The sequence below is a fragment of the Patagioenas fasciata genome, chromosome 25 (assembly GCF_037038585.1).
Source record: "Patagioenas fasciata isolate bPatFas1 chromosome 25, bPatFas1.hap1, whole genome shotgun sequence".
NCBI lineage: Eukaryota > Metazoa > Chordata > Aves > Columbiformes > Columbidae > Patagioenas > Patagioenas fasciata.
In genome coordinates, this window is record NC_092544.1 from 3,399,901 (window position 1) to 3,423,823 (window position 23,923).

The window sequence follows — 23,923 nt, forward strand, 5'->3', positions numbered from 1 at the left end:
AAGGGCACGCCCTCAAAGGAATTAAAGTGGCAACGACCCTTAAGAGGGGTGGGGCCCACAGAGCGCCGCAGGATCCTCCCGGGAGCCGGTCGGGATCTACCCGGGAGCTGGTCCGGGATGAGCACGGGAGCACGGGAGGAATCGCCCAGGAGCAGGGCCAGGATCAGCCAGGGCGTGGGGCTGGCATCTGCCCAGGATCAGGGCTGGGATCCCTCTACGAACAGGACAGGGATCTTCCCGGGAGCTGGTCCAGGATCCCCTGAGATCAGAGCTAGGATCTCCCAGGATCAAGGCTGGGATCTCCCCAGGTTTCCCCCCCTCCCAGTCAGGCGCAGGGCTGCGGGGGAGAAGGGGGCTCAGGAACACTGTTCCCCCAGCCGGGGTGGCCTCAGCCCCGTGCGCTGGGTCGGGGCTCCAGGACCCTCGAGGACAGGGATGGGGACGAGGCGGAGATCGCGTCCGCAGCCGAGCGAAGAACCGGGAGGCACGGGAGCACCAGCACGGGTGTATTTGTCCGGGCAGGATCCACCCGCCCTCCCGATCGCGACGGAGCTGTACAACACCCACCCCCCGCGGGACACGCACGACCCCGGCACAGCGGGGGAACAATATTAACAGCAAAGGCAGGGGGTGCGGGGGACCCTTCAGCCAAAGGGGCCCTTGACGTTTTTGGGCTGGAAGAGGGGCTGCTCCAGGGGCATGGCGCCCATGCAGTCTGCCGGGCTGCAGTGTCCCGTCTTGCCCGGCTGTCCCGTGGCACCAGGGGGGCCGGGGACACCGGGGATGCCCTGTTGTCCCACGGGGCCTGGGGGGCCCATCTTGCCATAGCCTGGTGGTCCTTGGGGACCTGGAAAAGATGGAGAGAAAGAGACAGGTGGCAGCGAGTCCCAGCATGGAGCTGATGGACAAGTGGAGGGAGGGGGCTCACCTGGGGGTCCTGGGGGACCGCTGTCCCCCATCATCCCCACGCCTTTCTCTCCTTTCTCTCCTTTGGCACCTGGCTCACCTGGGGGAGAAGGGGATGTAGAGAGGTGAGACCCCAGTGATTCCCCTGGAAATGCCTCGGGGACACCAGGAATGCCTTGGGGACACTGGGAACGCCCTGGGGAGCAGCACCTACCCCGCATGCCCGGCACTCCCTGCCGCCCCTCTCTGCCGATCTGTCCCGGCATCCCCGGGGAGCCGGGGGGTCCCGGCCGGCCAGGCAGCCCATCCTTCCCCGGGGGACCAGGTCTGCCTGGGGATGCCACCATCTCCACTGGGAAGTGCATCCGGGAGGTGTAATACGCCATCCGCTCTGTGGGGATAGGACACGCTCAGCATCGCAGGTATGTGGCGATGCCAGGGTGCCACCAGTCCTCACCCCGCTGCCCCATTACCATCAAACATCTTGCTTAGCTCCTGCCGGATGAACCGCTTGATCTCATCGTAATTCACCACGTCTCCCTGGGTGGACACAGGAGGGGACATCACCACTGGGGGCTGTGGGGGCAAGGGGACTCCCGGCTGCCCCTCCTTACCATCATCCCTGGGGGTCCTGGCAGCCCGGGACTGCCCGCAGGTCCTGGTGAGCCAGGGGGGCCCCTCTCTCCCGCAGGCCCCCGTGGCCCCACGAGACCCATGGAGCCACTTTTCCCCGGCCCACCCGGCATGCCGGCTCTGCCCTTCTCCCCAGGGTAGCCCCTCTCTCCGGGGGATCCAGCTTCACCCTGTGGAGAGGTGGAGGGTCAGGGCTGAACCCCAGCATTCCCAGCCACAAGCAGGGCTGGGGGACACTGGGATGGCTGTGGTGGCACAACCACGCTCTCCCCTCACCTTCTGGCCAGCGGGTCCTGCGGTACCGGGTTTTCCTGGGGGACCCTGGGGAGACACAGAGGAGTGGGGTGGCAGGGATGTCCCCTACACAGGCACCCTGGGGACGCTGTGGTCAGGCCAGATGATGCCACAATCGAGCCCCCGGTCCCACCAAGCCCACACTTGTACCTCTTTACCAACGGGTCCATCTTGTCCCTGCTCCCCCTGTGAAATCAAAGTGGGACAGGGTGAGGTGGTGACCATCGCAGTGCCGTCCTCGAGGTCCCTGCTCCACTGGGGTGTGGGGGTCTGTGCCACCCCCCGCTGCACTCACCGGCGGTCCCGGGTGGCCTGGGGGTCCCGGCTGTCCTGGCATCCCCGGCAGCCCTCGCTCCCCTGCTGAGCCTCGCTCGCCCTTCAGCCCCTGTGGAGAGGCAGGAGGAAGGGGACAGGCACAGGATGGGGACAATGGCCCCAAAAACTGAGGCAACCCCTGGCCCCCATGTCCTGCAGTACTCACCACTCCAGCGAGGCCAGCAGGTCCTGGCTGCCCCGGGCTACCAGGTGGGCCCTGGGGAGCAAAGAGAGAGGGGTGTCAGCTGGGGGGGCTGTGAGTGATGACCCCGCTCCCTGTGCTGCAGGGAGGTCCTGCCATGTGCATTGTCCCGCTGTACCAACTTACGATGAGCCCTGGGGGTCCCTGCCGGCCTTGGGGTCCCATGGGTCCAGGGTCACCCTGGGAAAGGCAGCGTGATGAGGGGGGGCCCATGGGGCTCACCTGGCTCAGGGCTCCTGCGCCCACACAGCTCCTCACTCACCTCTGCTCCTGGCCGGCCCGCGATCCCTGGGGGGCCGGGTTTGCCGCAGTCACCCTAGAAGGAGGAAGGGACATGGTGGGCAGTGCCGTGCGTGCAGACCCTGGCCCAGGACCGAGGTCCCTAGGGATGTCACCACACAAGTGTCCCCCAGTGCCACCATCGCTCACCTTCGGTCCCGGGAGACCTGGGTGCCCTGTCTTCCCCTTGAAGCCCTGGGGAGAGAAAAGAGCTGGGTAGGGGTCTCAGTCCCTGCCAGCAGACTGAGGCAGGTGACCCCAACCCCGGTCTTTGCTGGGGACACCAACTTTCAGCGCTGGGCTGGGGGGGGCAGTCCCAGATGAGGGGACATCTGGTCCTGGCTGCAGGGACATGCCAGGCACCGACCATCAGGGAGGGGTGACGAGAAAGGCTGTCACTCACCGGAGGACCCATCATCCCTGGTGGCCCGGGGGGACCAGGGTCACCCTGAGGAGAAAAAGATAGGGCTTGGGGGTGTCCTGGGGGGTTGCAGAGTTGCTGGCCCCCACCAGCATCCAGGAGAGCCCCACAGCCTCACCCGCAGCCCTGGCTTGCCATCCTTGCCATCCAGTCCTTCCAAGCCAGCAGGGCCCTGCAGAGGCAAGGAGGGGGTACCAAGGGTGGTTTGCACTGAGGGGCTTTGAGGGGGGTCCCTGAGGGACCTGCCCTGGGCCCCCCAGGTCATGGGAACATGTGTCCGGGAAGCAGCTCCAGCCAGCAACACTCCCCAGCAGCACCATGACACTGGTGGTCCTGTGCCCAGGGGTGGCATGGGGGGGGTCTTACTTGGATGCCAGGAGGTCCAGGGGGTCCAGGGGGCCCTGGCATCCCCGTGGGCCCGCGCATGCCCTCGCTGCCCTGAAAGAGCCACGGAAGGGTCAGGGGAGCAGCCAGGGCTGTGCCCAGGCACCCCTTGGCCATCCTGCAGAACGGGGGACAAAAGCAGCCTTGTCCCGGTGTCACTGACCTTCTCAGCCATGGGTCCTGGTGGCCCAGCTGGACCAACCTTCCCTGGGAAGCCAGGGGGCCCCTAAAGAGAAGCAAGGTGTTAAGTGGGGGGGGCACTGCTCACTGCCTCCAGATTCATTTTAACACGTTTGCTGTGGGGCTGCTCTCCACACCCTGTCCCACAGTACACACCTGTGTCTTTCTGCAAGAAATTCCCATCCTCATCCCCATCCCATATTCATCCTCATTCTTATGCCATTCCCATTCCATCTTCATCCCATCCTCATCTCCGTCCCATTCCCATCCCATTCCCATCTCATCCTCATCCCCAGCTGGCTCACATGGACATCCCACAGTGACTCACCGGTGGCCCTGGGAAGCCAGGCTGGCCCTGGAAACCCTGTGGAGAGACAAGACCTGAGCTGGACCCCAACAGCCACATCCTGCCCCCTTAGGGGTCCCAGGGATCCCCATCCCCTCGGGGACACTCACCTGGTCCCCCTTCTCACCAGCGCTGCCCGGGAGCCCACGCTCACCCCTTGGTCCCTGCAGAGAGAGGGGGTGAGGTGGGTGGGGGGCACCTCACTGCACCCACAGCCACCACAGCTACCCCCCTGCATTGCCCACAGCAACTCCCAGGAGCTGAGCGGGGTGGGCACCTACCGCTGGCCCCACGGGACCGGGGAGACCATCCAAGCCAGGGGGGCCCTGGGAAGGGGGGAAAACAGGGTCAGATGGATGCAGCTGGCAGGACCATGGGGAGGGCGGCACCTGGGAGACCCCCCAGCCCCTCTGCCCCTGGAGCAGGGCCCCGAGGGACTCACCAGTTCCCCCTTCTCCCCGGGGGGGCCCACGTAGCCTCGCTCGCCCTTGATGCCCTGGAGAAGGAAGGAGATGAAGACCCCGCACAGGACAGGGGATGAGCTGGGACATGGGGCATGGATGGGAGCAGGGGGGCCAGATGGGGCACAGGGAGGGATGGGGCAGAGATGGAGGGGACATGGATGGAGCGAACCAATGGGCAGTGGAGAGGGCACTGGGAATGCATGGGACTGGGGACAGGTGTGACAGGGGTGAGCCCTGAAGGGACATGGTGCTCAGTGCCCACTGGGGTCCCCAACTACCCATCCCCAGCAGTGGGGGGGCCCCAACTAGCAGCAGGGAGGGACGTGGGGACAGAGGAGGTGGCCAGGGGCTGGCAGATGCTGCTTGGCGCCCCGCGGTACTCACGGGAAGGCCGGGGGGACCCGTCGCGCCAGGGTAGCCAGGCTGTCCTGGAGGTCCCTGTGCCAGAGGAGGAGAACGCTGAGCCAATCCAGCACACCAGTGTCCCCCCCGTCCCCTCCTCTCACACCACTCACCGGCTCCCCTTTAGCTCCAGCAAGACCAGCAGGGCCACGATCACCCTGGAGACCCTTTGGAGGGAGAAGAGAGGAGCTACAGGGGTCTCCTGCAGCCCCCCGGGGCTGTGCCCACCTGGCAGCACCACCGGGCAGAGCGCAGGGGACAAGGACTGGGCACAGGTCTCTGACTTCCACCAGCCCACAGTCCCAGCCTGCTCAGCACCTCCAGGCACCGGGGGGACCCACTCATCCCCCGGCCAGGCTCCCTGCACCCACAGGCACCGGGCTCAGCACCCAAGTGACGCTCACATCCAGACACAGGTCACTGCTGCCACACGTCATGACCCATAGGCAGCTCTGGTGCCACCAGGCCACTGAAATCTCAGTCCTCGGGGCACCGCATGAGGTGCCCAGCTCCTGGCACCCCCAGGCACTGCCCAGGACACACTTCAGACCACAGCTCCAGCCTGGTGCCACCCGCTGCCCTCCCAGGGTGGGCCGGACACGGGTGACATATGAGAGCCCCATGGCTCCATGTCATGGGGCCGCTGGGGTGGGTTAGTGGGGTGACATGGTGCCGAGACTGGACAGGACACGCTGGCACACCGCAGAGCAACGACCCACAGAGACCCACAAAGACCCACACAGACTGTGGTGACATTAGTGGACGAGGGGACAAGAGCAGGACACGGTTGGCACGGAAGGGCAGGATCCTCCGGGAGCTGCCGGCACAGCCTCTCCTTGCCTTGTGCTAGGAGGGAACAGGAGGATGGAGATGAAGATGAGGATGGAGATGAGATGAAGATGATGCTGGAGGCCGGTTGGCTCCAGAGGAGCCAAGGACCAGAGGAAGAGGCGGATGAGCCCAGGCAGCACCGGCTGCACAGAGGGTCCTCCTTGCTCCTCAAGCAGAGTCCCCAGGGGCAGCAGGGAAGGGGCAGCAGTCGGGTGCCACCTGGTGCCCCCAGCCCACCCCACGGGAGCTGTGACAAACTGTGGGCACCCAGCGGGGCTGCCAGGTCACCTACACACCGAGAGGAAGATCATTCCTGGGCCTGCAGAGCCCACATCTGCCAAGACCTTGTGTGGGGATGGAAGAGGTGGAAATGGGAGGATGGAGATGAGGTGGACGGGGAGGGGGGACTGCGGCCGCTCCCAAGGGGGACAAGGACAAGGGACACAGCCAAACCAAGCGGCAGCAACAGAGGGCACAGAGCAGAGCCGTGCTGGGTCCTTACGGGCAATCCGGGTGCGCCAGGCGTTCCAGGAAAGCCTGGGGGGCCCTGAGGGGAGAAACAGGGAGGTCACAGCCTGGAAACGGCACCAGGAGCTGGGGTTGAGCCCTCGGGGTGCGCAGGGCAGTGGCTCCATATCCAGCCAGGCTCCTGCTCCATGTCTGGGCTGGCAGCACCTTCGTCTCCATCTCAGCCTCGCCGGGACACAGCCATGCCGTGCTGCACCTCTGCCTCGCCACAGCCCGGCCACCTGCCTGTCACCGCGGCCTCGGGGCAGGGCGCTGGGCCCCTTGGGGACTTGCGGTATGGGGGTCCAAGCCTCCCAGGACCATAATGTGATGCCCACACAGCCCCCCACCCTGGGTACTTACGATGGGCCCGGGTGGCCCCGGGGGTCCCCGCAGTCCCGGTGGGCCCTGGGGAGAGACGGCTGGGTCAGACGTGACCACGGTGTGGGGACAGCGGACCAGCCAGCACCGAGGTGGCACCGAGGGGCCAGCCATGTTCCCTGTGGCCACCAGGCAGGGCTGGGATGGTGGGGGGACCACAGGAGCAGGGCAGTGCTGGGGATGGGGAGCGCACCCACCTGCTCGCCTCTCTCGCCAGGGATGCCTGGGGTGCCTGGCAGCCCAGGGTCACCCACACAGTCTGGGTCGGGACTGTCACCCTGGGGGAAGCGGGGACACGTCAGGAGCTGGGGGTGACTCTGCACACAGCTGAGCTCTGCCAAGCCCTGCCAAGCGCCCCCCGAAGCCACTTCTGCTCCCCAAAACTCTGGCTGCTCCCACAGCAGGGAACAGTGGCGGGTCCTGCCCTAGTGGGGACCATCCCTGCAGCACCCTGGGGACCGGGAAGTGGGAGTGGGGTGGCAGCTCAGCCCCTGGGCAGCATGGTTCACTCACCCGAGCCTCCTCCGCTCTCGGGAACTGCGCAAAGCACTGGAAGAAAACCCAGGAGTCACCTGGGGGTCCCCAGCAGGGGGGCACAGAGCCCCGAATCCTGCACCCCTCAGGTGCTCAGCACCCGCTGCTCCAGCCCAGGGCAAGCCTGTCACCCTGCCTGGGGACACATTGGGACAGGAGGGAGCTGTGCATGGGAGCCAGCGTGTCCAGAGCATGCGCAGCCCTGCAAGCGCCTGCAGCTTCGCACAATGGTGACACAAGCCGATGCTCAGGGACATCTTCACCCCAGGATCCCCACCAGGACCAGGGGTCTCTGGGTGCCAGGATTCCCACCCAGAGATGGGCAATTACTCACACGTGCGCAGTTCTCGCTGCCAGGGACACCTGGCATGGCCCCGTCCCCTTCCTCTCCCTTGACGCCACTGGGTGCTGCGAAGGCTGCCTGCAGCTGGGGACAGTCCCTGCAGAGGGTCTGGGAGGACACAGGGAGTCAGGGGGACCCCAAAGTGTTTGGGGCTCCCCTAGGAACAACCCGTGGTGGGAAGGTACCCTGTCCCATGCTCTCACCTTCAGCACCTCGATGTTCCTCTCGGCCATGACAGCCAGTGGCCCCTGGGAGAGATCATAGAATCATGGAATCAGTTTGGCTGGAAAAGTCCCTCAAGACCATTGAGTCCAACCGTTTCCCTACCCCTGGCACTACCCCATGTCCTGAGAACCTCATGTCCGTCTGTCCAGCCCTCCAGGGATGGTGACTCCAGCACTGCCCTGGGCAGCCTGTTCCAATGCCCCACAGCCCTTTGGGGAAGAACTTGTTCCCAATATCCAATCTAAAACTCCTCTAAGCCCCCCAGGCCCCTCAGCTGCTCCCCATCACACTTGTGATCCAGCCCCTTCCCCAGCTCTTCTCTGAACTCGCTCCAGTCCCCACGCAGGGTGGAGCAGGATGGGGACACACGGGGAGAGGTGCCATGGGCACAGCCACTACCTACCAGGTCTCCCACCGTTCCGGGCAGTCCTGGTAAACCATTGTGTCCTGGCATCCCCTAAAGCCAAGCAGAGTGCTTAAATATTTGAGCCCTTTCCCAAAAGCTGGGTAGGATTGATCCCCATTTGCCCCATCGCTCACCTGGCGACCGGGGGCTCCTGGAGGACCAGGGGGGCCGGGGTCTCCCGGGGGACCCTGCAACACCCCAAAACACAAATGGAGAGAGGTGGAGGGTGAGGCAGTGTGGGGCGGGGGGCTGGCGGGGGGCACAGCGCAGCGGGAACAGCACCCACCTGCGGACCCGGCTGCGGGTGCCAGGACATCCCGCTCCACAGTCCTGGGGCTCCCTGGTGCCGAGAGAAGGGGGAGAGCGTTCAGCGGGGGGCAAAGCAGAGCTGAGGGGGCCCCGGGGGGCCCACGGTGCTTACCGGCATCCCGGTATAGCTGGGGTCCTGGCGGGGGCTGGGAGAGCAGATGCACTCCCCAGGTTCTCCCTGTGGAAAGAGGGGGTGATGGCAGGGAGGGGGGTACAGGGTGGCATGGGGGGGGGCAGCTCAACCCTGACCCCCACTCACCTTCTCACCACGGGCGCCTTTCTCCCCCTATGATGAGAAAAGCCAGAGAGGTGCATTAACAGGTGGCCCCTGTCCCCCACCCTGTGTCCCCCACCCGCACCACAGGGACATGGCCGTTCAGCACCGTGTTGCCCACACAGCCGCCCCGCCATCCCCCCACGTACCGGCTGCCCGCTGGAGCCGGGCACCCCGGGGAGCCCCCGCTGCCCTTCAGGACCCTGTGAGGAAGAGGAAGGTGAGGAAGCTCAGCTTTGGGCTCCGAACATTTTAGCCACCGTCAGGGGGCCAGGGAGGACAGTGATGCCTGTCCTGAGGGGCAGGACGTACCGGTGGCCCCGTGATGCTGGTTCCTGGTGGCCCAGGGGGTCCCATGGAACCTTTGAGTCCCGGAGATCCCTGCAGAGGAAGGACAGCAGGAGTAGGGGGGAAAGGAGCGGGGAGGGAGGGCTGGGGGACACTCGCTTACCTTTGCACCTTTCTCTGTTGCCATCCCTGGGGGTCCCTGGGGTCCGGGGGGGCCCTGGGGACAGGAGAGAGCGTTAGCGCCCTGCAGCAGCCCCCCTGCCCACCCAGCGGTCTGTGGTGACAGCACTGTCCCCAGGGTGTTCTGGCCATGATCCCACTGCCACCACCCGCATGGGAGTGGGCTGATGCTGCAGGGATGTGACCCCCCCACACTTGCAGGAATCAGGGGGCTGGTGGGTGCCCCCTCTCCCAGGGCTGAGCAATGCGAAATGCCACTTACAGGTGTTCCGGGTGGTCCCATGCTCCCGGGTTCTCCCTGGGAAAAACAGAGTGCGGGAGCTGCAGGGGTATGGCACGGGGTATGGCACAGGGTATGGCACAGGGTACGGCACAGTATGGCATGGCATGGCACAACATGGCACAGGCAGCCTGCACACCCACCTGCGGTCCTGGCTGGCCGATCCCCCGTGGTCCCGGCTCACCCTAGGGACACAAATGGACAGTGAGCAGCCCCGACACCCCCCCCAGCCCACCCCCCCACAGCCCCGCTCACCTGCAGCCCCTTGGGTCCAGCAGGGCCCGGTACCCCCGGCAGCCCCGGCTTCCCCTAAAACACACCGGGTCAGCCCTGAGAGTGCGATGCCACGATGGGGACATCCACAGCACCGCGGTGGGGACACTCACAGGTCTGCCTGGCTGGCCGATGCCTGGGGCGCCCTGGTCCCCTTTGGCCCCCGGTTTTCCTGGGATGCCGATAACATCTGACAAGTCCCCTTGCGGAGAGGGACCGGGCTCACAGGCGTCTCCCTACAGAGAAGAGGAGATGGAGATGGGAGATGGGGATGGGAGAGGGATGGAGGGGGTGGGTGACACCATGGTGACAGGATGTGGGTTGCCCATACACTTCGGGAAGGGGTCTCACCTTCTCGCCCTTAGGGCCGGCCGGACCCCTGATACCAGGCTCACCCGCCAGCCCTGGGACACCGGCCATTCCCGGGGTGCCTGGGTCCCCGGGGCTGCCAGCGTCCCCCTGGCAAAGAGAGGGGACAAGGCTGGCATGAGGCAGGGGGGCACAGCACTCCCTGTGCCCAGGAGGGTCACAGCCCCACTGGAACCCCCTCCACAGCCCCTCTCACCTTCTGTCCCTTCTGGCCAGTGTCACCGGGTCTGCCCTGGGGAAATAGAAAAAGGGGTCAGGTCTGAGCGTCCCCTAAAATGGGCACCTGTGAGCGTGGGGGGGCACTCACCGCTCTGCCGGGGGGGCCGCTCTGGCCCCGCTCCCCTGGTGCTCCGGGCACTGCCAGCACCGTCGCTGCCCCTTCGAGAGCCTGCGGCACCGGAGGACACAGCCCGCACGAATCGCCCTGCGGAGGGGACATCCCAGTGGCTTTGGTGACCAGGGCACTGAGGGTGGGGGCTTGCAGCCCCCACTGCTCTCCCCATCTCAATGCAATGAGTTGCATGGATCTCAGCCGGGGATGTTACAGGGACAGGGCAGGGAGCCGGGTCCCGGAGGGGTCCCCGTCACAGGGCTCACCTTCTCCCCCTTGAGCCCCCGCACGCCTGGATCGCCCTTGTCCCCAGGGAGCCCCTGTACCAAGGAGACATGGCAGCGATGAGAATGTGGCCCCCAGCATCCAGATCCTGCACTCCTGGGTCCCCACACCCACACTCACCGGTCTGCCCATGGGTCCCTCCTGGCCGCCATCCCCCTGCAAGAGGTCAGGGTCAAGGTCAGGGTCACGGTCAGGCCCCAAGGGAAGCCAAAGCCAGCCTCATGGTGGGATGTAGCTGCTGCTGCTCCCTCAAGGGGTGTAGAAAGTGGGGAATGGACGTTGGGGTCACTCACCTTCTGGCCCTTGATACCAGGCAGCCCAGGGAACCCTGCTTCACCCTGCGAACACCCCGTGCAGTCACACACCAGCACCTGCGCAGCCCTGGGGAGCCAGGGAACCCCTCCAATATGGGATGGGGGGGTCTCAGCCCCCTGTACTCACTGGTAGCCCTGGTGCTGGTTCACCCTGGAGCCCCTCGGTGGAACCCCGCAGCAGCGCAGAGAGGACACGGGCATCGCACGACAGGCAGGAGTCCCCCTGTGAGGGCAGGGAGGGCACGGGGTTCGGGGGGGCCTGGGGCTGCACACCCAGCAAGCGGGTGGGACAGAGGGACGGACACTCACCTTCTCCCCTTTCATCCCTTGGATGCCAGCATCTCCCTGGGGACGAGAAAGAGGAGCTGGGCTGGGTGTTGCCAGGGCAGGCTGGATGTCACTCGGTGTCCCCACAACTCCGACTGGGGATGAGCCAGCCCCCCTATCAGCCCCATGTCACCTACCCTGTCCCCTTTGGGTCCCGCAGGGCCAGGTCTGTCCTGGTGAGGGGGAATTGAAGAGGGAGCATTAGGGATGCTGAGCCAAGCTCCTGCTCTGCCCCCCACCCCATGTGCCCACCCCCACGCCCCCAGTTCAGACTCACCGAGACCCCATCCTTGCCGGGTGCTCCGGGCGCTCCCCTGGGTCCTGGTTTGCCGGGTGGCCCCGTGACACTGAGTGTCCCCTCGGCCATGGTGGGACACACCTCACACGGCTCACCCTGCCCAGTGGGGAGAGTGAGATGCAGCCCCAGGCTGGGGGGGTCCTTGAGGTGGCCCCCAAGACGCCCTGAGCCCAGAGCATGGGCACCAGGGTGGAGACGTGACCACAAGGGCTGCATGCCCGTGCCCCCACAAGACCACCCTGATGCTGCACCCACCTTGTCTCCTTTTGGCCCCAGGACGCCAGGGGGTCCCTGCAGGAGGAAGGCAGGGGAGGGGGCTGCTTCAGGCAATGCCACCCAGCATCCCCAAACCCTGTCACCAGCTATGGCATGGGACAGTCCCAGCCTCAACCGAGGCCACCAGCTCTCCCAAACCCTTCTCTGTGCCTGGGCTCTGATCCCACCACTGCTCCAGCCAAGCAGCCCTGACCCTGAGCCAAGAAACCCGTCCCTGACCCCGGGCTTTGGCTCCCGGTACTCACGGGTGTCCCAGGCGATCCGCCGGGTCCAGGAGCTCCAGAGCTGCCCTGGAGCCAGAGATGGGAAAGTCTGAGTCTTGCATGGCAGAAAGCCACGGCCTGCAGGACCCCCAGCAGCCCAGGGGGGTTCCTGCCCCCCAACCCAAACCCTGGGCCACCCAGCTGGGGCTCATCCAGCCGACAGCACTGCAAGCCAGCACTGACTTGGCTCCAGTTGAGGATTCTGGCACAACCTCCACACACCAAGCTGCCCTCAGGCAGGATGGTGTGGGGGTGTTCGGGACCCCTTTTTCAGCCCCAACTCACCTTTTCTCCCTTTGGACCCGGGGGGCCACCAGGGTCACCCTGGAGAGAAGATGGTGTTAGCCAAGCACCCCATACAGCCCCACAGCAGAGCCCCGGGGGCACCTCGCCCCGCCCCGTGCTGACACCCACCCACAGCCCCACAGCACAGGGGTCCTTACCGGCTTGCCAGGAAAGCCAATTCCTGGAGGGCCCGGTTTCCCCGGGGGCCCTGGCTCACCAGCCAGCCCCTCGGGTCCCACGAGGCCAGGGTCACCCTGGAAGGAATGGAGGTGTCAGTGCCAGGGCTGCTGCTGGGGACCCCCACCCCCTAAGCCCCCATCTACCTTCTGTCCCTTGGGTCCCACCACGCAGATCTCTCCAGGTCGGCCCTGCAGGGAGGGGACAGGGCTGTGACACAGTACGGGGGGTGCTGGTCTAGTGACGGGACCCCCTGCCCAGCGAGTGTCCCCAGGGATGCTCAGGTACCACCCAGCACTACTCACATCTCTCCCCGGGCGTCCCGGCTTGCCCTGCAGTCCTCCATCACCCTTGTCACCTTTCTGGCCCTGCCGGACAGACAGACGTCACCTGTGCCATCTCGGGTTGGCACCAGAAGGTCCTGGCACCTCTGCCAGAACCTCACAAGCCAGGTTTATCCCATCAGCCCAGATGTCCCCACGGTGATGCTGAGATTCACTAGCTGGACTCACCTTCTGCCCATCAGCACCGGCCACCCCGGGGAGCCCCTGTAGGGGAACAGCACAGAAAAGTGGGTGCCCATGGGTGACCCTGTGCAGGTGCCCATGGGTGACCCCATTCAGGTGCCCACGGGTGACCCTGTGCAGGGCTCACCCCCTCCCTCTCGTAGCACCACCCCTTTCACCCCACCGAACCACCTCCCTTGAGCTGGGCCCCCACACCCCAGCTTGGGGTACACATACAATGTTTGGGGGAGCACCCCTGGGTCCCCAGCCCACAGCCCCATCCGCTCAGCGTCACTCACCGCCTCGCCACGCTGCCCCTTCTCGCCCTGAGGGCCCTCGGCACACTGGGGAGGAAGAGGAGGGAGTGGGGTGAAGTGGGGTGGCAGAGCTGGGGCAGGGGGTACGCGGAGGGTGGGGGTCTCACCTGAATGGGGCTGCCGGGGTGGGCGCGCACACAGTCAGCGCCCTGCGGGAGGGGGGAGGCAGCTCAGGGGCTCTGCCTGCACCCGGCATGGCCACGGACGGGGGCCATGGGGGCAGCAGGACCCCCGCAGGGAGCACCCCCAGCTTAGGGGTTCCCTGCGTGGGACAACTGTGGACACTCACACGCTCGCCTTTCTCGCCCTTGCTGCCAGTTATGCCAGGGGGACCGCGCTCGCCCTTCCCGCCCTGCAAGAGAGGGGATGTGTAGGTGACAAAAAGGGGCATGAGTGTCCCCGTGTCCTCACATGTGCCACCGCAGGACCCAGGGCTGCCGGGCAGGGATGCTCTGGGCACAGCTGAGCATCTGCGTGGCCACAACCCCATGGCAGCTGGGCTCTGTGTGTCCTGCGGTGACAAACCTACCTTTGGACTCAGGGGACCGAGTGTCACCTAGAGAGAGAGGAGAGAGGTGTCCTGCAGGGCACACTGCACCAAACCTGTCCCCACCGCAGTACCCATCCTCCCCACGCTCTGTCCCCAAGTGCCACCCCAGGAGACCTGTGGGGCACATGGGGTCCCAAAAACTCGCCATCAGCCCCGCACCTCCAGCCAGAGGTTGCCATAGGAACAGGCCCACATCTGGAAAGGATCAGAGACCCTCCCCGCAGCCAGATGTTGCTGGGCCCCAGGCCAGGAGGAGCCATGGGTCATGGGGGGCTGTTGGTGATGGCAGAGCAGCGAGCGACACCCCTGGGCCAGCGCTGTGGTGGCTTTTGCCAGCTCCAGTTTACAGCCCAGCCCCAGCAGATGGGTCAGGGTCCCCATGTCCCCCCGCCAGCGCTGCCTGGTGACACACTCACGTTTGCCGAGGTCTGTGGCGAGCAGGGCGGGCACTGCAAGAGAAGCGGAGGGCAGCTTGTACCGGCTCCATACCCATAGCACCGAAAATCCTACAGCACCCAAAACCCTGTGGCACCCACAGCCCCATGGCCACTGCCCCTCTCCTCTGGGCACCCCAAACCTGTGGGGCTCACCCAGCAGCATCTCTCCCCCCAGCCCTGGGGTGCCCGTGGGCACAGGGGGGTGCTCATGGCAGAGAAGGGAAAAGCCAGGAGAGCTTGTCACCCAGTTGTGTCCCCAGGGGAGGCGAGGACAGCGGCTGGGACCCAGTCTGCACCCCAGGGATCCCCAGCAGGATCCCACCACAGGGTCACAGCAGCCCCCAGAGGATGGGGTGACACGGGGACGGGGCACAGGGCACACTGAAGACGCTTCCCAGCTCCAGCAGCGCTCTGGAGACGCTCGGAGGGAACAAAGAGGCCCTTGGCCACGGCTGGGATTGCTCCAGCAGTCAGTGGGGCCTCAATTCCTGCTCGGGGGAGCAGAGCGGCCGCTTCTGCAGGCGTCCCTGCAGCTCTGGCGGCAGCAGAGTGTTCCCGAATGGAGCAGGGACAGACCCAGCCCGGGGCGCAGGTGGGTCCTGGCACAGCACCAGCACCGGCGGGAGGAAGGGGAGCAGAGCCAGGCATGCCAGGACGGGTGCAACCAGGCTGGGACACCCCTTCCCACCTCCCCGCACCTTCTCCCCAGGATCTCCCTTTGGGCTGGTCCTCCCTGAGGTCCTCACCGGCTCCTGTGAACAGAGCAGAGCACCCATAGGAGCCTGTGCACCCCTGGGTGACACCTCCCCTTGCACCCCTGGGTTATCCTGTCTGTAGCACCCAGCGGTGCGACCTGCCTTGGTCTGAGCCCCAAGCTGGCAGCTCAGTGGGTGCAGAGCAGTGATGGGGCTGCAGGAGCCCCCCCATCATTCCGTGATGTCTGGCTTCTTACAGCTCCCTCCCTCCCCTCACACAGTGGAAAATATGAGCCAGGGCTTTTCCAGGGGTTGAATCGCTGTGGCTGCCGGCCCGGCTGAGCGCTGCCCACCCTGGGGCTGGGGCATCTCGCAGCGGGACGGGGACACGGGGGGACATGGGGACTCACCGCGCCCAGCGGCTCCTCCAGGCAGAAGCAGCGGGTGTAGACCCGGCCCTCAGGCTGCGGCGAGATCTCGATGAGGTTGCTGCTCTGCATCAGCTCCGCTTGCCGACGGGTCTTGGGTGCTTCTGTGAGGCACTGATGGGAGAGAAAAGGCAGTCATGGGGGGGCTGCTGGGGTGAGAGCTGGGAGCACCAGCCCTGCCATTGTGATTTGGGAGATGGATTCACCCTGCACCGGCCACAGGGACAGGTAACAGGTGATAGAATCAGAATAGTTTGGATTGAAGGGACCTTCAAATCTCCCCCAGTGCCCCCCCTGCCATGACAGGGACATCTTCACCAGCTCAGGGTGCTCAGAGCCCCGTCCAGCCTGGCCTGGGATGTCTCCAGGGATGGTTCATCCACCACCTCTCTGGCCAACCTGGGCCAGGCTCTCACCACCAGGGACCAGGGTGGGGATTCGGGGGGGGACTCACCCCGCTGGCCGAGATCTCACAGCATCCCTCCTGCCTGGCCAGCTCGGCGTCGCAGTAGATCTGGGCTTGCTGGATGTCGAACTGCCGTGGGACAGGAGCAGCTGGTCAGGGACGGATCCCACTCCACCACAGAGGCCACCCACACCCCTGGGGACTCACCCGCACTGGGGTGCCGCGCGTGGCATCCAGCCCCAGGAAGGCATTGCCCTCGGGGGCCAGCGCCCGCCGCGGGGGCAGCGGCTTGGAGGAGATGGAGGCGCAGTCCAGGTGGACGGAGACAGCGTGGCTCTGCACGGCCACCACCACCTTGTGCCACCGCCCGTCGAAGAGGGACGCCACAGCTGTCCCCGCGAACACGGCGCTGACAAACGTGGCGCCTGGCGCCCTGGCCTGGAACTCCAGGCTCTTCTCGGGACCATGCAGGGTCAGGGAGAGCTGGGTAGAGAGGGGACAATACCATGTTTGGGGACAGGTCCTGGCTGTCCCCTCACCACTGGTGTGTCCCGCCATCCTGGGGCCGTACCTGGGGGTAGCCCTGCTGGTCCGTGACCTGGAAGAGGTACCAGTGCTCCCCGGTGCTGTTCTTCTTCAGCAGCAAGGTGAAGATGAGGGTGAAGGCAGGGGGCAGCCCGTGGGGGAACACCTGCCTGCAGGGATGGGCATCAGGGGCGGCCAGACCCTGCACTGCGCTCCAAAAACAGTGGCAGCACCGTCCCCAACACCCCCACCTGCACAGCACCCATGGGCAGCGTCGCCCCAACAGCCCCCATGGGTCCTGCAGCAGTTTGTCACCATCGGTGGCACCGTGGATGCCATCAGGGTGCGTCCAACTTGTGCAACAGGAGCAGAACACAAGGCAGACGGCCCAACTTGCCCGCAGCCACTCACTCATCCACTGGAAATATTTGCTTTGAGCTCTGCTCTGCTCCGCCACACCAGCAATTTTCCAAGCCACCAGCCTGGAGCTGGACCAGGGCATGGGGAGTGGGCCGGACCCCACAGTCCCCTCTGCTCCCTGTGGGACACGAGCCTGTCCTCGCTGGGCACCCAGGAGGCTCCTGGGGTGGAGGGACACCCATGGGTGCCCACCTGGAGCTCACAACCTTGCTACCGGGGCCACCCTGTCCCCAGGGCTGGATCTGAGCTGCCACAGGCACCCGGCCAACAGCAACACCAGCCTGGAGCATCCACCATCTCAAAGCCATCTAAGGACTCGGCTGCCCTGCTCAGGAGCCAAGGCTGGGTTTCCTTTGCCCTTGGGAGAGCCCCGTGCCCAGCGTCGCTGTGTGCCAGCCCCGGGGCGATGTGGGGACAGGCGGGCAGGAGGAGACGGGTGTGCAGACCGCAGCAGTTTCCTCCAGGAACGGCTCCGGAGGATGTGGATCTGCTCCCACCTCGCCACGCTGCAGCATCCCTGCCAGCCCTGGCACGGCCTCGGGCATGGCCAGGCAGGACGTGTTGGGGATGGTGAGGATGAGGGACAATCTCCATGTGCGTCCCCCAGCAGCCCCCCGCAGCCCTAGCAAACCCAGCTCAGTGCTGAGCAGCATCTCGAGCTTGTCTAGACCCCGGTGAGTGCCTGCCAAGCGCAGAGCAGCCGCAGAGCCATGGTTGCATAAGGGCTGGCCAGGACCCAGCCGAGCTGCCGCAGCTCGGGATTTACTTTCTAGGAGGAAAGTAGTTTGGGGAGCCCTAGGGCTGCACCACCAGCATCTCTGCATCCCCCCAGGTGCCACAGAGCTACCTGGCCTCTCCAGTTAATGGCAAAGCCTAAGGAGCATCAGCCAGGTCCCATCCTTAAAATGTGGGGATGATGCTCTGGTCACCAAGGGTCACCCTGCAAGCACCCTCACTCACCGCGTGGGCTGCACCAGGGGCACGGCACCCAGCCGCAGCACCACTGGCCCCCGTGGGTTCTGGACTTTCTTGATGGAAGAGATCTTCAGCAGGTCAAACCTTTTAATCAGGTTAAAACCTGCAGGACAGAGCGGAGCGGGGTGAGAGCCGGCCCTGGCATGGGGGCCGAGGGCTGATGCTCCCCAGGCAGGGCGCAGGGTCCATCCCCAGGGAGTCGGGGCTGTGCAGAGCGAGAGGGGCTTTCCTTACCTGTTACATTCTCATACTTGTCCCCAATCAGATCCTCATCCCAGAGCTGCGGGCATGGTTCCCCTGCAAGGCACATCAGCACATCACTGCAGTGTTCCCAAGGACACAGGGACACTGTACAGGAAGGGTTGGACCATGTGGAGCCCCCCAAGCCCCAGCGGGTCTTGGGGTGCTGCTGGGAACTCACCCCAGCCCCCTAAAACCACTGGAAGCCACAGGGGATCACGAATTCAGCAAATACAGCTCCCACGGCAGGACCAGCTCCTTGCAAAGAGCCCCCCAGGAGCAAAGCACCAGATTTGGAAGGGACGGGTGGTGAGCTCAGAGCCGCGTCCCACAGCGAGTTCACCAGGTGAAATGTTTTTCCCAGTTGCTGTGTGTTTTGCCTCAAAACAGCCTCGTGGCTGGAATCGGCATCAAGAAGCTTGGACGGGTGCCGCGGACACCCAAGGCGGGGATTTGGCACCCAGAGCTGCCCACCAGCCTTCCTGTCCCATGCCGGTGACATCCTCAGACCTGGTGACCCCAGGTGACAGGCGCAAGGGCTGGGCCAGGGGACAGGGAGAGGCTGAGCCACAGGAAATGCCATGTCAGTTGTGATCACGAGGATGCTGGTGCTGTTTGCAACCCCGCTGATATATTACTGCTTTAGCAGCATCAATCCACCTCCGCTGGATGCTACCAGATGTTGGGAGGCGCGAGATAAAGGAGGAAACAAGGAGGTATTGAAGAAGGAATTTGTTTTGTCTCTGTGTACACCAGCCCTGGAGTTGATGATTCATTTGCCTCTTCTCCAGCTCTTAGCCATTCCTGGGGGGCAGCTCTGACCCCCATAGCCCCACTGCCCAGAGCCAGGCTCCACCATGGTGTTTCTCCCCCAGGCTGACCACTCGCTCGCACAAGGCCAGCAGCTGCGCAGGGACATGTCCCTCGCTCCCAGGACCCCCGGCACAGCAGCAGGGACTGTTGTGTTGGCCCTGGTCCCACAGGCACGTGTGGCAGCTGAGGACAGATCGGTGAGATCATCCGCAGCGGGGCAGAGGCCGGACAGCAAGGCATAAATCACCCCGGGCGCCATCTGCTTTGAAGCCTCCCCCGGGCCCTACGCTGCCCCAAAGGGAAAATCTTGTCTCCCCAATCCTCGTTTCCCTAAGGAAGGGCCCAGAGCCAGGAGCCCGTGCCATGTAGGACAGTTGGGGATGGTACCAGCCAGGGGGGTCCCTTGCACAGGCAAAGCCGGCAGCCCCTGGGCCCCCCATCTGAGCCACCGCTCCACCCCCGCAAAGACTGATGCAACCGTGGCTTTGCTGCCAGCAGCTCCTCCCCACCATCCGCCTCCAGCTCACCCCGAGCCACAGCCAGCCCCATTCTGGGACCCATGCACAGCAGCCCCATGGCCAGGGACACCTTGTCTGGGACCCCACGGGATCAGTCGTCATCCCACTGTCCCCAGCTGTGTGGTGACAGCCCTGAGCCCTCTACCATTGTCGTGCACCACGGCCAAACCTCTTTGCACCTCACAGCTGGAGGCCAAAACCCTCTCAGAAGCTCTCTGCATCCTCGCCACTGCCCCGAGCAGCCCTGGCTCACCTACAGAGCAGCCCCTGCTCGCTCCCGGCTCCCGCACGCGCTGCCGGATGGTGCTGCCGGATGGTGCCGCCATCGTTGCCAGCTGGCAGCAAGCACCCTGCGGCCACAGTGCGGCCAAGCCCCATCCCTCCATGACCACAGCCTGGGCCATGGGGTGTTCCCGGCTCTTGGCCACGGCGGGGGCGATGGTGGGGTGTCCCCGGGCTGGCTCCCCACGGCAGGGCTTGCTCGGCCCTCCCTGGCCCCCTGCCTGCACGGGATGCTGAGCGGAGCCCCACAGCCTGGGCGGCCGGCGCTCAGCAGGCAGCCGATGTCCGCAGCCACCGCTCTGGCCGCCAGTGTGCACCCGTGTGCGGTCCCGGCACGTGGGGACCTGGCACAGCCTGCCGTATCCCCTGACCACCTCTGCCCTGAGATCCCTGGGTCTGACCCAGCCTTGCTTTCCTCTCCCCATGGACAGGCAAGGAGGGGGTCGCTCTAGTGCGGACTCCAAGCTCTTGGTCTCAGTGTCCCTTACCTTCTGCCGACGGCAGCTCCTTCCCCTCGCAGGCACTGACGAGCCCTGCAAGTGCGAGGGCCCAGAGACCCCTCATGGTGCCCACGGCAGCAGGTCGGGGCCAAGGTGGCTGCCTGCAACAGAGAGGGATGGGGGAGCAGCGGGACAGGCACATGGTGGGCACTGGCCCACATCCCACAAGCTCACCTGTGCTGGGAAAGCCCCAGGTAAGCCTCATTCACAGAGGTGATGCTGACCCGCTCGGCCACAGCTCGGGCAGGTTTTGGGGATCAGTGTGGCACCCATCCGCTGCTGGATGCCCCTGTCTCCTCTGCACCCAGCCCAAGCACACAGGGCAACCCCAGCATCTCAGCATTCACAGGTTCAGTCCAACCCCAGCAACCAGATTTACTCCAAACATCTGCAAACGTGGAGGCTGGGCTGCCCCAGAGCAGAACTGGGTGCCTCCTGCGCAGAACCCCCACCCCAGGAAGGTCTCTCTCTCCCCTGCTTTATCTCCCGGTCCCGTGCGGACCCCGGGGTGCCTCAAGGCCCTGAGGTCACCCCGACCTGGCATCCCTCCTCCTGCTTCCTGCCACGACGCAAGGCAGGGCTGCAGGCAGCCGGAGCGCTGGGACAGCCTGGACACGTTCAGCTCCGCTTGCCGCTGCAAGAGCGGGACGTGCATCCCTGCGCCCTCGTCCCCCTGCACAGCGGTTGGGGACCTTTGTGACCAGTGGCCTTGCCTCTGTCCTGCTTGCATCCAGCTCTGCCGCACCCCCATCTCTGTCCTGCCTGCACCCCAGCTCCTGTGCTCCGAACCTCCTGCACAACTCCTGCAGCTCCCGGATCCCCTCTGCTGCTTCCCGGATCCCCCTGCACCGACCCCTGCACCCCCTCTGCTCCAGCTGCACCTTCCCTGCACCCCCCCTGCACCCCATTCTCCCCGCCTGCACCCCGCCTTTCCTACCCCCGCACCCTCCGTACCGGCGGGTCCCCGCGGCTCCGGGACGCCTTCCCCAGCCTGCCCGCCCCTGGGCGGTGATTAATTACGACTAATCACGGGGAATCCCCCGTTCCGCGCCCGCCCGACGGCGGGGCCGGGCTCTGCCCCGCTCCCGGTGCCCAGTACCGGCAGGACAGGGCCGGGTCTCACCTCCGCGGGGCTCGGCGGGGCCGGGGCCGGGGCTGGCGGGAGGGAGGGACGGACGGAGGGAGCGGGCGGCGCCGCGGGTCCGGCCGCTCCGGCGCGGTGGGAGCAGCCGCGGGACACCGGGCGCTCCCCGCCTTCCCCGCCTCCCTCCGGGGGGGCCCGAGCCGCCCCCCGGCAGCTGCCCGCCCTCTGCTTCATCAGCCCGGGGGGGCCCGAGCCGCTGCCCGCCTTCGTCTCCCCGCCCTCCTCCTCCTCTTCCTCCCCCCGGTACCTCCTCCGGCAGCGCCTCCCCACCCCGCGGTCCCGCTTCCCGGGGGCTGGACCCCACCCGGAGGAGGGGACCCCCTGCGAGGGACGAGAGGCGGACCCCGATCCTAGAGCTGGGGGTGAAGCCCATTCCTGAGCTGCCGCACAGGACCTGCTCTTCCTCCCCGCAGGGACCAGAGTGGACCCAGGTGCTGGCACCGGTGGTGGCATCGCCAGCCAGAATGGCTGCTGCTGTGGGGACCAGTGTGTCCCTCCAGGGATGCTCCTCCACCCACACAGCACCGGCCCACAGTGCAAGTTTGAGTCTGGGAGAGGCCAAACAGCCATGGGTGTCCCTGTGTCCCCATCCCTGTGTCCCTTCTCCGAGGGATGCCCAGTGCTGCAAGTCACCATCGGGTCCCTAGTCAACTGCTTTCTTCCCAAATTGTGATGAATCTATTTACACTGAAGCTTTACAAATGTGTGTTAGGGACGCATGCATCTCAATAAACGCGCTCTAATTAACAACTGATGTTTATTCAGCCCACAGCAAATAAGCTGTCGCGGGCAAACCAAGCGATGCTGCTTTTGAAGAGCAGCTCGACTCTGCCATTTATTCGGCAGACAGCCCCCGACATGCGGTGACAGAGCACTCGATTCTCCTGCGAGTTGCCTACTGTGGTAATTAAGGGTAATTAAAGCAAGTGGGTACAAAATATAACAAAACTTTTATAATTCCCGTTGGGCGATTATTCACACCGAGCTGTTGCTCGTTTGCGGCCTCCCAGCAGCAACAAACCCTGGGCATGAGCCCAAGTGGGGTTTGTGCATCTCGTGGGTTTGAGGACCTGGGGTGGGGGGCACCTACCCTTGCCCCCAGCACCATCACAGCCCCACAGCCCAGCCAGGCCCCACAACCCACCCCACAGCAGAGCAGGGAGGATGGGCAGCCTCATCCCTCTCAAGACAGATCTCTTGCTTACACCAGCACAGCCAACAGCTCCCAAGGCCTGCAAATTCAACTGTGAGTTGCTTTGAGGCATTGCACCTATGTCTCCTGCTGCTCTTCCCGTGCCTCAGTTTCCCTCATTTGCCAGGGGTAGGTTGTCCCCAGTCCAGTGGCACAAAAGGACCCCACTGTCCCCAGGATGGTCATGGGGTGGGAACCTGGGTTCCTGCTTCCCCCTGCTGTGCCAGGGCACAGGGTCGGTGTCTCCAGATCCTGCCCCCCAACACTGCTAAGGGCAAGCAGTTCATCTCCAGCCCGTGCCGGCAGCCCCTGGAGCGCCGCCGAGCTGGGGGATGGAAACAGGATCCTGCGGCCCCTGCCCACCGACCCAGCACGGAAAAAGCGGAGACAAGCTGCTCTTCCAAGAAACAGCCGCGTCGGCTGCCAAGAAACACGAGCCGGAGCAGAGCCCGGCAATTTTTGGGCTGGAGACAACCCTCCTCCAAGCCCGAGCGTCATGCGGCAGCGGTTGCGTTACCGCAGGGCTCCCCGGTGTTGCCCCCCCAGAGGCCCCACTGCTGGGGGGTGAGGGTTGGGGTGACGCCGGCCGGACCCCGCTGGCTCGTAGGTTGCTGACCCACGCAGCACGCAGGAGGGAATTCCTGTGGCGAGGATTTCGGCAGTTCAGCATTTATTTCTGCACCAATTTGGGCACAACCCCCCCCACCCCAATTCCAGCGTTTGCTGGGAAGGAAAGAGCCCGCGGGGATTCTTTCCAGCTTGACAGGGCCCGTTTGTTTCCGTGGCATTAAACCAGCAGTTTTTGCCTCTTTTGGACGAAATTCTGTGCGAAGGGAGAAGTGAAGCCCGCCGTCCCACTGCACCTCCCCAGGCCGCGCAGTCTCAGAGCTGTTTCTCCATCATTTCCGCCCCCCAAACTGAATATTTTTGGCATGGGAGAGGGGGCTGGCTTGGCTCAGATGGAAGCTGCAGATGGAAAATGGCTCCAGAGCTCTCCAATCTGCTCAGACCCCCCGCACCCCCAGGCACTGCCTGGACCCACAGGATTGGGGGGGCTGGCCCCCCATCCCCCTTTGTCGGGACAAGCCTGCGCCTCCCACCCGGGCTCCATTCCCTCACCGCATATGGCGTCTCCATGAGTAATAAAAGCTGCTAATTGCCAACAGATGCCCCAGGAAATCCTGACGCTGCCTCTCACGGCTGTGTTTGGCTGGGAAGGGAGAGGAGCTGGCCCCGTGTCCCCCAAAGCGTGGGACAGAGGGACCCCAGTGCATGGCAAACTGTCATTAGCAAAATTAGCAGCCAGGATGAGGCAGCGGGTGAGCATCCCCGGGGAGGGGAGGGTACCGGCCCCTGCTCCCCAGAAGCAGCCACATCGGTGCCCTGGGCAGCA

General features: G+C 65.1%; 1 protein-coding gene across 6 annotated transcripts; it reads right to left on the reverse strand.

The window, feature by feature from the left end:
* Positions 1-491: 491 nt before the first annotated feature.
* On the reverse strand, positions 492-21,472 carry COL16A1 (collagen type XVI alpha 1 chain). Of its 6 annotated transcripts, none has more exons than XM_065857039.2 (71): positions 21,318-21,472; positions 20,183-20,295; positions 18,076-18,138; positions 17,827-17,944; positions 16,493-16,616; positions 16,129-16,404; positions 15,970-16,050; positions 15,498-15,629; positions 15,091-15,144; positions 14,372-14,404; positions 13,935-13,961; positions 13,695-13,757; positions 13,513-13,554; positions 13,388-13,432; positions 13,095-13,130; positions 12,888-12,950; positions 12,729-12,773; positions 12,564-12,659; positions 12,406-12,444; positions 12,103-12,147; positions 11,837-11,872; positions 11,561-11,677; positions 11,421-11,456; positions 11,266-11,301; positions 11,084-11,179; positions 10,936-10,980; positions 10,763-10,798; positions 10,624-10,677; positions 10,334-10,450; positions 10,223-10,258; positions 10,009-10,116; positions 9,771-9,893; positions 9,640-9,693; positions 9,528-9,569; positions 9,367-9,402; positions 9,088-9,141; positions 8,949-9,017; positions 8,786-8,839; positions 8,622-8,648; positions 8,475-8,540; positions 8,340-8,393; positions 8,188-8,241; positions 8,051-8,104; positions 7,626-7,670; positions 7,414-7,530; positions 7,059-7,094; positions 6,743-6,823; positions 6,528-6,572; positions 6,160-6,204; positions 4,940-4,993; positions 4,809-4,862; positions 4,403-4,456; positions 4,242-4,286; positions 4,071-4,124; positions 3,943-3,978; positions 3,598-3,660; positions 3,417-3,488; positions 3,169-3,222; positions 3,033-3,077; positions 2,780-2,824; positions 2,613-2,666; positions 2,477-2,530; positions 2,315-2,365; positions 2,129-2,218; positions 1,984-2,019; positions 1,816-1,860; positions 1,521-1,709; positions 1,380-1,446; positions 1,121-1,297; positions 929-1,006; positions 492-847 (listed from the first exon to the last, which is right to left on the reverse strand). In XM_065857039.2, exons 2-71 carry the CDS (start codon positions 20,256-20,258, stop codon positions 645-647), a joined length of 4,851 nt encoding a protein of 1,616 aa, XP_065713111.1. In that variant the 5' UTR covers positions 20,259-20,295; positions 21,318-21,472; the 3' UTR covers positions 492-644. The 6 variants fall into 6 exon arrangements, with proteins under 6 accessions (XP_065713111.1, XP_071655315.1, XP_071655316.1 ...); XM_071799214.1 differs by lacking the exon at positions 21,318-21,472 and adding an exon at positions 21,149-21,297; XM_071799215.1 differs by lacking the exon at positions 21,318-21,472 and adding an exon at positions 20,369-20,961.
* Positions 21,473-23,923: the final 2,451 nt, after the last annotated feature.

Bases quoted from the DNA above. Each gene is read 5' to 3' on its own strand.
- COL16A1 (XM_065857039.2), bottom strand. From the start codon at position 20,258: ATGAGGGGTCTCTGGGCCCTCGCACTTGCAGGGCTCGTCAGTGCCTGC. The intron at 16,051-16,128 runs GTGAGTCCCCAG...GTCCCACGGCAG, and splicing joins CGCGCGGCACCCCAGTGCGG to TTCGACATCCAGCAAGCCCA. The intron at 2,825-3,032 runs GTGAGTGACAGC...TTCTCTCCCCAG, and splicing joins CAGGGATGATGGGTCCTCCG to GGCTTCAAGGGGAAGACAGG.